This window comes from Empidonax traillii, unplaced genomic scaffold, assembly GCF_003031625.1.
Source record: "Empidonax traillii isolate 1590-97213 ecotype Southwest subspecies unplaced genomic scaffold, ASM303162v1 scaffold1763:size117533, whole genome shotgun sequence".
Lineage (NCBI taxonomy): Eukaryota > Metazoa > Chordata > Aves > Passeriformes > Tyrannidae > Empidonax > Empidonax traillii.
Window position 1 is genome coordinate 23537 of NW_020956956.1, and position 14455 is coordinate 37991.

At 42.4% G+C, this 14455-nt stretch overlaps 1 protein-coding gene across 5 annotated transcripts in view; it reads left to right on the forward strand.

Annotated features, from left to right (window-relative positions):
* ITCH (itchy E3 ubiquitin protein ligase) overlaps nucleotides 1-14455 on the forward strand; it is a 61060-nt gene that overhangs the window by 11643 nt on the left and 34962 nt on the right. For all 5 annotated transcript variants that reach the window (XM_027908585.1, XM_027908586.1, XM_027908584.1 and 2 more), the window contains 3 exons: nucleotides 9389-9479; nucleotides 11706-11844; nucleotides 13743-13867. In XM_027908585.1, the coding sequence (XP_027764386.1) occupies nucleotides 9410-9479; nucleotides 11706-11844; nucleotides 13743-13867 (334 nt within the window). In that variant the 5' untranslated portion in view covers nucleotides 9389-9409. The remainder of the gene's footprint in view (nucleotides 1-9388; nucleotides 9480-11705; nucleotides 11845-13742; nucleotides 13868-14455) is intronic.

Genomic DNA, 14455 nt, shown 5'->3' on the forward strand with positions numbered 1-14455 from the left:
GGAAATGAGCTGGTACAAGCTAAGGACCAACAGTCTTGTTTTGAAATGCAGCTTTTAGAAAGGAACTGTTTTTATTTTCTGTGAATGGGTACAATATGAACAAGTGTTGAAAATGAAGAAGCACTGAAGGGCTTCAAGAAGAAACAAAACAGAAAGAAACCTAAATTGATAAACAAGGGTTCTGTTAAAAAAACAAAACCAAAACCAAAAAAAAAAAACAGGGGAGAGGAAATTGGAAACCAATTCCTAGAAGTGTGTTCTTGTTTTAAGATACCCTCGTTCCCCCCTGTGCTCTTTCAGTAACACATTTTCATTTACATTATTTTCAGATCGTTTCTGGGTAGCGTTTTGCTTAAATGCACAGCATAAGGAGAACAGAAATACATAGGAAGGGGCTGAGAGATGAAAGGATAAATGCTGCCTGGCAGCTGTTTAGACTGGGCAGAAATGCCTGAGAGTAAAACCAAACACACTTTTCTCATCCTGGGTGAATTTTCTCACAAGGCTTTGTACCACCACTTCAAAGTCAGTGCCTGCTCAGTGTATTTTGTCTCCTTAATTTACTGGGCATTTCATAACAGGCAAAATTTTGTTGGTTATTTTTTTTTTTTTGGTATATTTTTAACTTTTCAAGTTTTCTTCATGTGTTTTATGTGAAGTAACTTTTGATCCTTGAATATCCTTGTTTTAAATATGGAAATGTTAATTTGTGTTTTTCCTGACTAACTCGTTGCATGACAAGAAAATTGTTAAAACTGCAAAAAGAGGAGTAAAAGGGGGGGTAATATAAATTATCTCTTCCAAGCAATCATCAGTTAATAGATTACAAGTAGGAAAATCGCTTAAAGGGGGCAAAAGAACTTAAATTTTTGACGTGATATTTTTTGATCTGGGCAATCACATTTAAGATGATATTGTTGCCCTAATTAAAAATTAATGGAATACCATGAATAAGTAGCTTTTACAGCTTGTGGATTTGTGTGAGTGCCTCCCTCAGGACTGTCACACAGCACTGATAAGCAGAGGCCTCCAGAAACATTCTTCCCTTTCCCACAGCAACAGGCAGGAAGGGACTTGGGCTAAAGTTCTCAAGATTCCTTTGCCTGCTGCCATGGTAAGGTCTAAAATAACCTGTTGCCAACAGCACCATGAATCTTTGAATAAGGTGCTCAAGATTCAGTGATTTGCGCTTTGTTGGAGCACTGAAAGCCTTTGGACACCTCAGCTCGCTGTGTAACAGTGACTGCTTGGAACTGTCTGGCCACACCATCTGCTTTTCCCTGGAGAAAATTGTCTTCCAAGGTTTCCACTGGAAAAAAAAAAAAAAAAAAAAGTTGTTTATACTTTCTAGGTACTTTCCTTATAGAAACCTGGAAATAAAACAATTGTGTGGTTTTTTGGTTTTTTGTTTTTTTGGTTTTTTTTTTTAAGTGAAATATAAAAGGGGTTGTTGCTTGTCAGGGCTCTCTCACTACAGGCCTGCCCATTGCATTGCTTCAAGGTGTGTGTTTTTCCTCTCTGAGGAAGGATGGCCCTGAAGTTATAGCACAGATGGTTTCTTTAACCTGTGTTTCCAAAAGGTCCATGCAGGACATGAGGACAGTGCAAAGAAGGGGGAGAATTCCGAGGCAAAGCTGGCATTAATTTCTGCAGGGCACAAGAGTTCCAATTGCTGGAACTTGGTGCCCTTTTTTTGTTACAGGTCTATAATAACAGTCTAATAAAGGGAATGTGTGAGGTCAGAGGAACTCTGGAGATGCTCAAAGGGTTTTTGCCCGTGGTGTTCACACCTCAGGGCTCTGCTGCTGCAGCAACCAACAGTGAGTGAGAACTGACCTGCAGGGTCAGCTCCCAGGCGAGGGGACTAGAAAAGAGTTTTGTCCATCATGAACTAGACAGAAGAGCACAGTGCTGCATAACTCAGCTGTTACCTTGTGAGTGTCTTGCCAGCCCGTGATAACACCTGGAAACTTTCAGCCAGAAAGGAACAGGCCTGAACATCTGGTTTTCTCGAATGAAAAGCAAAGTCTCATCTTGCTACCTGCAAAGCAGCTGTTTCCCTTCCAGTCCACGTGTTGTAACTTCATTCTGGTCGTGAACTCCCACTGGAAATTTTCCTGAAATCTCATCACAGAAGATGAAACACAGTTCTGAGTCACTGCAGTGTTGTGTTGAAGCTGGATGATTACAAAAGATTTTTTTTTAAAGGAATTTTGAAAGGCCAAAATGAATTCCTAAAAGCAGTGGTTTGTAAAAGGCAGGAGTTAATCCAGTTAATGTCCAGTTAATACCAGTAAATCCAGCAATTTAAAAATCTGTTTAAGGTTGTGGTAGTTAAATTATTCCAGTTTCACTGTCTTCTCAACATTGGTTTAATTCTCTGTCCTGGGGTTTACCAGGCATGACAAGTTTAATTGATCTGGTGGTATTTAAGAACCAGCCATTTTAAGTATTGCTCTGTTTCAAAAATTACAGCAGTGAACCAGTTTTAGCTTAGTGGTTTGCATATATGAATTGTTGTCCTCTTTGAAATGGATTGTAGCATGAGAAGGAAATGGCTGGAACAAAAATAGACCATCTCTTTGTTTTCACAAATGGTTTTAATTATCCTGTGCAGCTCTCTGCAGTGGCTGCTCTTGCCAGGCCTTTTGGAATCAAGGCATGTGATGTTCATGTACACTTTTGTCTTTTTTTCCCCTCTTAAAGTTAGAAGTTAAAACATCCTCATAGTTAGAAAGGAAATTCATTGCAAAGTTAGCTAAGCTGGTGGCAGTGCCTGGTTTTGGTCCCTTTTGTCCTGCCTGCCCCAGTTTTAGCCAAAGAACAGCTTGTGGTTGGGAATTACTGATGTATTACTGAAAGGGGTAAAAACTGTCAAATTACATGTTTGGGGTTTTTTTTCCCCAATTCTTTTATTCAATATCAAATGCTGCTACCTGTGTGTAGCAAAAAGTCAGCTGAACTCTTCCTGCTGAGGTGCAGGTTTAACAAGGAGGCTTCTTGCTACAGAGAAATGCTAATGAGTGAATTCTCTGTAATTTGGATGTAAGTCTTCAGTTTGAGAGGCCTGGAGACAGTTTAATTTGGATTGCAGGCAGTGTTGGAAGCGTTTTGCTCTGCAGGCTGAAGTTGCTGGGCCAGTTTTTCTTACCAAGGAACACTGGTGAGTCCAGGAATTGAGGGAGGATTACAGTGAGAATGTCCCTGAGTGTCTGGCCACAACGTTTCCAGCCTCACTCTGCCTTTCCTTGGGCAATGTCTTTGTTTGGATAGGCAGGTTAAATGTTGGTCATTTCCAGCTTAGAAAGGTTGGATTCTAAGTGTTCAGGTTGGATTCTAAGTGTTCAGGTTGGATTCTAATGTTCAGTTCTCTTTTGAAGGAGTAGATATTTAGGAAAAATAAGGAATCAGCACTCAGGATTACTGTTGCATAAATAACTGTTTCTGGAAAAGGTATCTGAGGCTGGTAGTGTTTAGTTCCTTAGTCTTTGCTGCTGTAATTTAAAATTGTTGGTGACACAGGCCTTTTGTGATGCTTTTGTAGGCTATCCATGTGATGTCACACATTATCATTGACGTGGCATTGAGGCCACAGGAAATTGGTAAAACAAAACCCAGTGTGAGACTTTCCAGGAAGGGAATGTGGTATTTGCTTTTCAGGTCTCGCATTGATTGTACTCACCCACTGTCATTGTCCCACACGTTTCATTTACTCCTCTCTCAGACACCAGGACACTTCCCTGTGTTCAGCTGGGATAACCAGTGTCATTGTGTGCCCCATGGAGGATGGAACTAACGGGACCTGTCGCTGTTTATCTTGCTCAGGCTTCCTGTTGGTGACAACAAACTGCTTCACAGACGGATATTTTCCATCCTTTGGGAGTCAAGAGCTGGTTTTTGCTGGTCCTTTGCTGTGGAATCTGGCAGAGTTCAGCCCCCATAAATCTTTAGTGAAGGCTAACGCTGGTGGTTTTTCCCATATTTGGAATATCCGTGTATCTGAAGCTACAGAGTGTTTTCCTGTTGGGCCGACAGGAAAAGGAATGACACATGTGATGTGACATAACCCTGTTGGCAGTTTGCTCTTTGAAGCACAGGCTGTTGTGCTGGCCGGGCATCTGCTGGAGTCTTATCAGAGCAAAGGCATCCTGGCCTCGACACAAACACTCCTCATTTTTATTCCTGCAAGGAGTGTCTTTTGTTATCGATCAAAACCATTTAAGCCTTTGTTTTGCTGATTTTAGACACACATTTCCATTTCTTCTTTGTTCTTCTCAATGTAACATCTCCATTACATTCTCCACAAGCTGTGTTTGCTCGTAGCAGAAAGAGTTTCAATAAATTCAGTTCTAGAGAAGAGATTCAGATAATCTTTGTCGAATTAGACCTGTTGATTTAGAGGGGCTCTGACTTCTGACTCTGATAAATCACTGTGCTTCGAAAGGGTGCAGAAATGATCCTCTGTAAGGACATGTGAAAAGAAAGTGGTTCCTGTGTTGAGCCAGAAGTACAGTGGATTGTATACCCGGATCAGAAATGGAACAATCCAAAGCCCCAATTTGAAGGCAGTGTAATAGGTGAAATTTCTACTTCAGTGTCAAGAATTTCTCATTAGCAAGTCCGGTGTAGGAACAGGACAGGAGTTAGGCACCTCCTTTCTTTTGTTTTGTGGTTTATGTATCTTGCTTTTCCCTCCTTGCAGCCTCTGAAGGTCACGTCACTTGGTTTGCTTCCCAAACTCATTAAATTGTTTTCCCCACAAATACATTTTTAGCCAGTGGATGGAAGTGTTATGGGTCGGGATCTCCCTGGCTGTTCCCAGTGCAGCTGTTGGATGTTGCTGTGCCTGGATAAGCTGAGTGTGGGGCTGCAGGGGAGCTGTGCTTGTGCTGCCTCTGCCAGGGCAGGCAGGACCCCACGGCTCAGGACTCCAACCCAGAGTCCGTGCCCAGCACGGATTTCACATCTGTGCAAAAAATAACGCCGGCATTTGCAGTGTCAGCAGCTGGGACACAGCACAGGCTGCTTGGATTTTCCAACCTTCCCAGGAAATGGGAGTAGTGCTGCTCTCCCAGTAACACCAAGGGAGCCTCTGGGTTAAACCCTCCCTGTTCCATCCCTTTTATAAATAGCCCTTGGTGCAAACCTCAGGATGGCTTCCCTTTCCAATCTGCACTCAGCACTCATCAGCTGTGTCTGTTCTTTTCTCCCTGGTTGATTACTCAGCACTTTCTTCCTTTCTGTCTGTCTTTTGATTTGTTTGGGCAAACCCGACCACAGCCTAAAGACTTATTTTAGGGGGAAAAAAATTGTAAACCACTAAAACCAGCTTTGTCAAACCACGTTTTACTTTAAAGATGAAAGTTGAACAGTTAAAGTAACTGCAAATTTGCTAAGCAAGTAAGTTGCCAAACTTGCTGTCTCTCTGCCTGGGCTCTGTGTATTTACAGCTAACATTAAAGAGTAAAACCCTTTTCCACAATATACACGTCTTCAGTTAGAAAGAGGCTTCAGTGTTTTGGGGGAAGGAGAGAAAGCATTGCTCGAATTTCTCACACATTAAGTGCACATATTTATCACATACCTCTTGATGTTACATCTTACATGCAGTTTTCTTAACAAAACTTTGTGTATTTTATGCTCTTTCCAAAAGTTCCTGTTACATAGTGAGGTTTTCAAAACAATTGATAAAATTACCAGGTGTGTGAAAGAAATTTTTGCATTACGCAATTTTTCTTCTCTATTATTGAAACAGCAAATGCATTTTGAATTAAAACACCTGTGAAGAGCAGTTGAGCCTGTTCTTAAAAGTAATTACTAAACAGAAGGCTCACAGCAGCCAACAATGTGCATTTATTTCAGTGTTTTTTGCATTATAAAGAGCATGTGCCAACATATTTTCAGAGCTGAGGCTGTAACACAGTCACAGTTTCGTTCTCACCTGTGTGCCTTCGATCCTTTGGAATAAATACGAGCCACAATTCCTATGGCACCGAGTCAGTTCTGCACCAGCTGAACTCCAGCCCTGAATGGAGGCAGATAAACTGGTGTCACACTGAAGATCTCTCAAACCCTTGATAGCATTTGTCTCCTGTTTATGCTCCCTGATTTTCATGGAATCACACAATCAGCCGGGTTGGAAAAAACCTCTGAGATCATCAAGTCCAGCCCCTGATCCAAGCCCGCTGTGGTTCCCAGCCCATGGCACTGATGCCACATCCAGTCTCGTTCTGTGGGGTAAAGAAGCTGCTGGGAACACTCCAGGTGGGATTCAGAGCAGTGCCAGAAAGATGCTCGGGCTGAGTTTCCTCCTGGATTTATTTACAGCCACGTTTGTTCAAACCTGCATTGTACCAACAATGGCAGAGGCAATGATGAAGCTGAGCGTAATTTATCTAACAATTTACATATTAGAGGAGGATGTTATAAAACCAGACCTCCTGGGGAGTAGGAATGGAGCCACTGAAGAAGTTCAGGCAGCCATTGGAATGGTTTATTTTTAATGACAGGAAGATATTCTTTCTGAGCTGTGTCTCTTTGGGTGCCAAAGAATTTGTCTGGTTGGTTTCTGAGAAAATTACACTTATGTGGTCAGGCTCTGGAGATCCATTGCACTGCCCTGCTCTGTCACAGCTGTCAAACCTTTCAGCTTTAATGGTCCTAAATTTCAGATTCTGGTGGGTTTCTTGGAAATGGGTAGCAGCATCTGGGAGAAAAATGGCAGTAGAAGTTTACTATAATTTAAAGCAAAACCAGAACAACAAAAAAAAAAAAACCCAAACCACACCAAATCCCTAAATATCCATGAAGATGTGTATAATTTTCTACTGCAGAAAAAAAACCTTAAATGTGCATGCTCAGTTGTTTGGAATTACAGTTTCAACCTGTGAAAGTACTTGTTGCATTACACTGAATTTATAAAGGCATTTGCTTTTCACAGAATCCTAAATATTGTTTGTATTGCAATAAAACTAAATGGAAATACTTTAAAAATGATTGAGGAGTGTATGCTTTCTTATTTTGTGATTTAAGTTTACAAGTAGCCCTAGGCTTGTTTTGGGCTGAAATCATCTGCAGTCTTACCGTTAAAAATAGCTGTTAATACAGTAGTTTCTTGCACATAAATTAAATCTGTTTGGTGTATTTGTTATATAAACAAAGAGAAGTACAATGCTAAACTTTAATTAAATACAGAAATCAGCTGGATGTGTGTGACTGGTGGGGTTATTGCCTTTTACACTCTTTGTGCTTCTTTCCAAGTCTAGTTCATTAACCACCATGGATTCTTATTTGGCCAATTAATCTATTTTAGCTTTGTTTCCTAAGAAAATTAGATGTGTGTAATTCCACCTGCCAGTCCTGCTCTCTTCCTCCCCTTTTCCTGGGTGTCCCATTGCAGACTTCCTTAATTACTGATCATTCCAGCTAAAACTTGCTGGAGGTGTCAAAGTTGATGAGATTTCTGTGAGTGGTGATAAATCTGTGTATAGTGTGCCCAGGCAGGGTAGGGCAGGGACTGAAATTAGTGCCCAGCTGAGAGAAAAACTGCAGTGAGCGTTCAGTGATTATTCCTGGCTGGAATCCTGGAGTGGAACCAGCTCTTCCACCTGCGGAGCCTTTCTCAGCTGGCACTGGGGGGGACAGAAGAGGCACTGGAGTCAAGGTATGGAAAACCCAGGAAGAGAAATAGGGTTGTTGAAGTGCAGGGTGAATTGTTGCTTGCTGCTTCTCCCTCTGGAACTCTCCTTTTTCCTGGCTAATTAATGGATCTTGCTTTAAGTGGAGAATCTCTGGATTCTGAATGTGCCAAAAAAATAAGTCTCTTCAGTTTTATTGTTCAAAAATAATGAGAAACTTTCTGGCAGCTGAGAGAACTTAAACAATGTGTAATGTAGTTTCATGGGTTTAGGAATACTGGGAGGCAGCAGATTCCTGGGATTTTCCTTAAGCCAGGTGAAGGCTCCTGACACACACTTGCACATCCACATGTGTTAACTTAGGGGGTGGCTGCAGGACACTCATTTCACATGTGATTAAGCTGCTGGATTTTTTGGCACATTCTCCTTTAAAGTGATCAAGTGTTGCTAGAATCATTTTAATGAGTGTATTTGCAGGTTAGAAATGGCAGTTACCCTTACCTTGTGCTTCTGAATGAGTGTTGTGTGGTGTAAATGCTGATGGTGTGAGTTCAGTTCAGAGTTCTCCCCTTCAGTGATCACGGGTGTGTTCTGTGCACTGTTATTTCTCCAGTTGGGAAATAGCAGCTCTTCTGAAAATCTGAGCTCCTCCAGACTATTTCAGTGTTGGGCTAGATGTGTTCTGATTGTTTTCCTGAAATGCAAAGGACACCCAGGGAGTTTGGTAGAAGTAGTCACAGGATCAGAATGAAGAATTGTCTTCTAAACGTTTCAAATTCAGGCTGCTTTTAAAATAGTTCTATTAAAAGCCTTTCCCCTCTGGCACGATTTAGATTTGTGTGATTCACATCTGAAATGTGGTAACTGAACTATTAACACCAAACACTCAGTACTGGTTTTGGTGGTGTCACATTCTGCAGTAGGGACCATTGGCATCAGCAAGCTCTGTAGGATGCAAGAGCTTCCCATTCCCGCACTTCCAAATGCCAGTGGAATTACCAATTTCACGGCAACTGTCACAGTGTGCAGACTTCTGCTTCAAATGGCAGCCTCCGAAAAGCAACTTGCCGTGTTCAGATCTGGTCTCTCCTGGCACAAATTCTTGTTTGCTTGGCCCAGAGAGGCTGGACGTGCCCGAGTGGAGATAAAGCGATGAACTGGAAACAGTGGTATCTGTAGGAACTGAAAGTTGTCTTGCCCTCTCTCTAAAGTGATGGATTTCCTTCTCTAGTTGACTGCTTTGTAGAGTTCCAGCGCATCTTGATCTGAGCAGGGGAAAACAAAAAACATACAAAAGCAGGTAGCTCTAAATTTGAAATTCACTTTTTAATTTAATCCTTTATTTTCAGTCTTTTTTGCTGCACTTGTGGATTATGGATTTGTGTGGTTTTTTTTTTTAAACCAAGCAGTACTTGACATGGGAAGATAAACTTACCCAGGGGTTACGACATCAAAACAGGCAGGTGTTCCAGACATGAGAGGTACAGCAAACTTAGAAATCAGAACATCATTCACTCGGTTAAATTGAAGTGACAAAATCAAAAGACCTCTCTTGCCTTGGACCTGAGCAGTGACAGAGTGTGTAACAGAGACTGAACTCTTTGCAAAGGCATGTTCTGTACTTTGGGGGAATGGAAAGGAGCTGGACAGACAAGTGGGGAGGTTTGCTTGCAGTATCTACAGGTCAAAAACCAGATTAACTTTTGATTTTTTTCTGAGGATTGAAATGTCTATGTTCTCTTCCCATCCAGGTTCAAGATCCAGCCCATATTATGGCTGGCAGTGGGTCCAGATCAGGACCAGCCAGTGGGTTGTCCATGAAATCACAGCTCCAGATCACTGGTAAGCCTTTTGAAATTGCATCTTTTCTGGTTAGAAATGTGGAAGTGTTTTTCCCACAATTAACCAGAGGTTGTGATGCTGTATTTTGGGAAATTTTGAGTTGTACAAAGCCCAGGAGAAGTCACACAATGAAATTGGTGTTATGCCATCATTACTTGGTAGAAATAGAGCTCTTTTATTTAGGCTTTTATCTTTGATGCATTTTGAAATGATATGTTTTTGTGTCAAAGAGAAAAAAGGAATAATTCTTTTTGAATGCTGTTAAGTAAATGGTTCTGAGCACTCCTCTTGGAAATGGAATAATGCATTATGACACTGCTTACACTTACTGCAACCTGGCAGAGTATCAGATCTAACACTTTCTCCTGACACTCTTTTCACACCTCTAACCCAGTGAACCTGCACTGCTGTTCATTAAATTTGGCTTGTCCCTCGGTACATGTTTTTATGGCCACCATTGCAAAGGAGCTTTAATAAAGGTGTTGGTGAGAGTATCACCGTAATTGAGCCCCTGTGGATTGTTTGGGGATGGATTTACATGGCATGCTTTGCTCTCAGTGGTGCCTCACCAGCAGAGCAGCTGGGAAGTGGATTTACCAAGGCTCCTCGGACAGATTTAGCTGAAGCCTTAAAGCTGAGGGGGAGATCTGGGGGGTGTGCAGCTCTGCATGCAGAAGCATCAAGAGTAAACTTGGCACCCTCAGTGTGGAAGAGCCGTGGAAATCAGAGAAATCTTGTCCCTGCAGGTTGAGGGTGGAGAGAAACTGCAGCAGGTTGGGAAGGAGGTCCATCCTCCACACAGGGATGGAGAGCAGAGCCGAGGATTGAAGTGGTGGTTGATACCTTGGGCTTTTTCCAGTAAAGGCCTGGGACATAAAGACAGGGAAGCTGAATAAATGCCTCAGCGTTTCGAATAGAGGCTCTTGAGATATTTGAGCAGTTCTGAATTTCTGTGGAAGTTCTGCCACAGTCTGCAGCCAGCTGTTACTGCCTGTGCAGACAGATGTCCCCTGCCCTCTGCCCTGCCCTCAGCTCCCCCTCCTGCTGCCCTCCCTGGGCTTGAGGGAACTTTCGGGATGTCTGGGGAAGATCAAACCTTCGAAGTAGGGACAAATCTGCTGATTTCTGCTGCCTCAAGGAATGTCTTTGAGATAATTGAGGCAGGGCCGCTGTAGCACAGGAGCTGTTTGTGACGGTGAAGGAGTTAATGTCTGCGAGGTGTCTGTGATACACACAGAGTTTCCCTTGGGAGCAGTCCCGAGCAGTTTATACTAAGCTACTTCTGTAAATCTCTAAAGGAGCACAGACTATAAAGGGAATCTGGGCAGATTAGCCAGATGGACCTGAATTAGTCATCCTTTTTAAGGAGGTAGTGAGTGACAAACACACAGGAGAGCCAGTTGTTCTTTTTTAGAACAGAGCGAATCCACTGGCCGATGGAGATGATAATATCTTTGTCTTAAGTGCTCTTCTGTGAGTTTAGTGTTGTCCAGGAGTCCAAGAACACTCCTGGGAGTCCAAGAACACTCCTGGGAGTCAAATGTCAGGAGCAGACTCATGTCTTAAACAGAGGCAACATGATCACAGTGTTTGGAAAGACAGGAGCATTGCACCGCGTGTTGAACCACCAAACAAAAAACCAGAAACACCCACCAACCCCCCAAATTAAAGCTCTAGGGCTGCAAGTCCTGTCCAGATTGTTTCTGTAACAGTTACTGAGGTTTGCCTTCAGCTTTTCTGTAAGTTTGGTTTGATACCGAAAACTTCACACAGAGCTCTTTTCCTTGATGATGTTCTTTTCACCAGAAGTGGTGGCAGTTTTCCACCTTCATAAGAGGCAGGTCATGTTTTGAGCTTTTTAACAAGCAAGTGTGAGAAACTCTAGGAATTGTCTTGGCTGGTGACAGGCAGGAGAAGGTTGTAGAGGATATTTTCTGCTTGCAACACCTGAGCACTTTTGTGGATCTTGTCCTGATTATTATTCATTAGCATCTGATGTTACAGAAGTACTGTCATATATTTTAGGCATTTGTGTGAGCTTGAGCATTGTATAAAATCATCTGAAATGCAAGAACATTTTTATCCATCTAATGTGGTTTTTTTCCTTGAGTGTTACTGTCAGGCATCAATGACCTGGCACTTGAATACTGAAGCACACAATGGAATAATACTGTTTGCAGTTGAAATCTTGCTGAATAACTGATTGTTTTTTCTCTTTCTTAACAGTGATTTCAGCAAAACTAAAAGAAAAGAATAAATGGTTTGGACCTAGCCCTTATGTGGAAGTCTCAGTAGATGGACAGTCAAAGAAGACAGAAAAGTGCAACAATACAAACAGTCCAAAGTGGAAACAGCATCTTACAGTGTAGGTTTGGTTTGATTTTCCAATTTGTCTGAGCTAAATTATTGCTCCTGACCGTGGACTTGAGGGTTGTATTTTTATTTTAAGCAAAGTGTGGAATGTGACATGACATTTGTGTAATCTTTGGAGTCTGGAATGGATATTTACAAATTATTGCATTGTGCTCAGTGGCTATGAAGGAATATATTCTGTATTAATGTATGTGGCATATCAAGGGAGCTCTAATTCTGTGAGTAGTGAGGGCAGTCAGGTAGTTTAATGTTTCAACTGACATTTGTGTTGTCATCCTTAAGGCTACAGCTTTTCAGAAATGCTGTGGCTGAAAAGTGTGGCTGTTGTTTGTGTACCATACCCCAGGTGGTTGGCTCTGTCTTGTGCACCTCTAAGTTCCAGCACAGACACAAAATTCCCAGGTAATCTGTGCTTTCAGAGTGCAAAACTGACGTCAGATCCAAGATGAGCACGTGTGTCAAGCTTTGCTTGGCTCAGTGTTTGTGTTGTGGATGACAGGAAGTGTAAAGCATGGGGGGGGGGGGGGAAGATACGCAGGTTCTGTAAAATTTAATTTGATCTTTAGAATGTCCCATGGAACTCTGGGATAAAGGTCAGTCCTGTGCTTGCACATTGGAGAGGGGCTTTGCACAAGGGCAGGTGGTGACAGCACAAGGGGGAACGGCCTTGAGCTAAAGGAGGGAAGGTTTCCATTGGATATTGGAATAAATCCTTCCCTGGGAGGGTGGGCAGGCCCTGGCACAGGTTGCCTAGAGAAGCTGTGGCTACCCCTGGATCCCTGAAAGTGTCCAAGGACAGGTTGGAGCAACCTGGGCTAGTGGAAGGTGTCCCTGCCCATGGCAGGGCTTAAAGGTCCCCTCCCAAACCATTCTGTGATTCTGTGATTTGCTTGTACTTAAATTCTAGATTATTCTTCTTGAAGCACTTGGACATTGCTGCCTGATTGATGAAAACATTTTTTCTGCTTGTTTATTGCAATTCAGATTACTCTGCAGTTTTAGTCACTACTCTTTGCTTTGAAAAGAAATGTATTAAGAAAAGTTAGTGCTTTACGTATGTATCAGTGTAGCTGAGCAGAACTTTCTTTTAGCTTTTAAAGCTTTTTTTTTTTTTTTTTTCCTTTCTAATGGAAATGTTTGTGGCTTTGCTGTGCAAGTCCACACAGTGGTACACGGGTCTGTTCTGCTCTCATGGAGTAGGAGCTGAGCAGAGACACTCCAGGCATCTCAGGTTCATTGAAGATTCCACTGATGCTGCATGGAGCTTAGTGAAGGGAATTGTTTTTAGGAAATACTTTGGCCCAGCTGCTTCCATTCAGCTTCAGGATCAAAATGATGGCTTCTTCAAATGGGGGTGGGCCACGGGTTCCTCTTCTGGCAGGCAGTTTGTTGGGTGGATCTTCTGAAGGGATTAACTGACTGTGAAAGCCTGGGCTTATCAACCATATACAGGTGAAATTACCCGCTGAGAAAATAAACAGGTGCCTGTAATACCCGTTTCTCACAATTAAAATAATTGAAAAAGATATCAATGTTAAAATGTTCCTTATAGGAAAAGAGTATCAGTATTAAAAATTGCTTTGAAGTTGCTGTTCTGGAATTTACTCTGTATTACTGGGGAGTTGCTGGTAGTTTTTCTATAGATATTTCCCCTAAAGTTGTAGTAATAGATAATGTACTCAGTCCATGAACAGCCTTGCAGCAGTCTTGATTTACATGACATATACACATGACTGCACATGGGAACGTGGTAAATAGAAATGGTTTGATGTTACCACCATTTTTTTGTTTGTTTTCAAAGAACTTTCAGTGACAGCTGAAGTAAATGGCTCAGTTCACCCACTTCCCCACCAACAAATGCCCTTACAGTGCTCAACTTTTTCTTTTCAGAATTGTCACTCCTGTAAGTAAATTAAACTTTCGAGTCTGGAGCCATCAAACGTTAAAATCTGATGTCCTTCTGGGAAGTGCTGCTCTGGATATTCATGAGACTTTGAAGTCCAACAGCATGAAACGTAAGTACAGGATTATCCACACCTTGTGATGCTGCAGAATTTGTCAGGAGCTGCCTGTTGATTAGCAGGAGTGCTATGTGCAGCCCTGCAGATGGCCCTTAAGGATTCCTTTGGGTGCTAGAAGTTGGTTTCACCAGCTTCCTCCTACTTTTTCAGTCATTTTTTTTTTGGTTATACACAGTCTGGCCCGGTGTCACTGAAAACAGGATGTTTTTCACTTTGCTGGTGTGTGCAGGAGTGAGTGAAAGGCTAATTAAAGACAGGCCTTTCCTTTTCTATAGCTTAAAAATGAGACCTCTGCTCCGTTCCTGGTACGAGACAGGAAATGTGTGAAGGTATTTTTGTTCTAAATAATGCCAGGGGGATGTGCTGCATCATTTCATCCACCTGAGAACTTCAGGCAGTGTGTGCATCCTGGGAAGCTTGAAGGGGAAATAGAGGATTCTGCACACCCATTGCAGCACAGCTTTGTGCTCCCCTCCTTCTGCTCTGGCCTTAAGAGATGCAGCCTGTTGGCAGCAGTGAGAGCTGCTCTGCTGGCATGTCCTGTCCTCTGAACCTGGCTGAAAATCCCCTTGGATGTCTCTG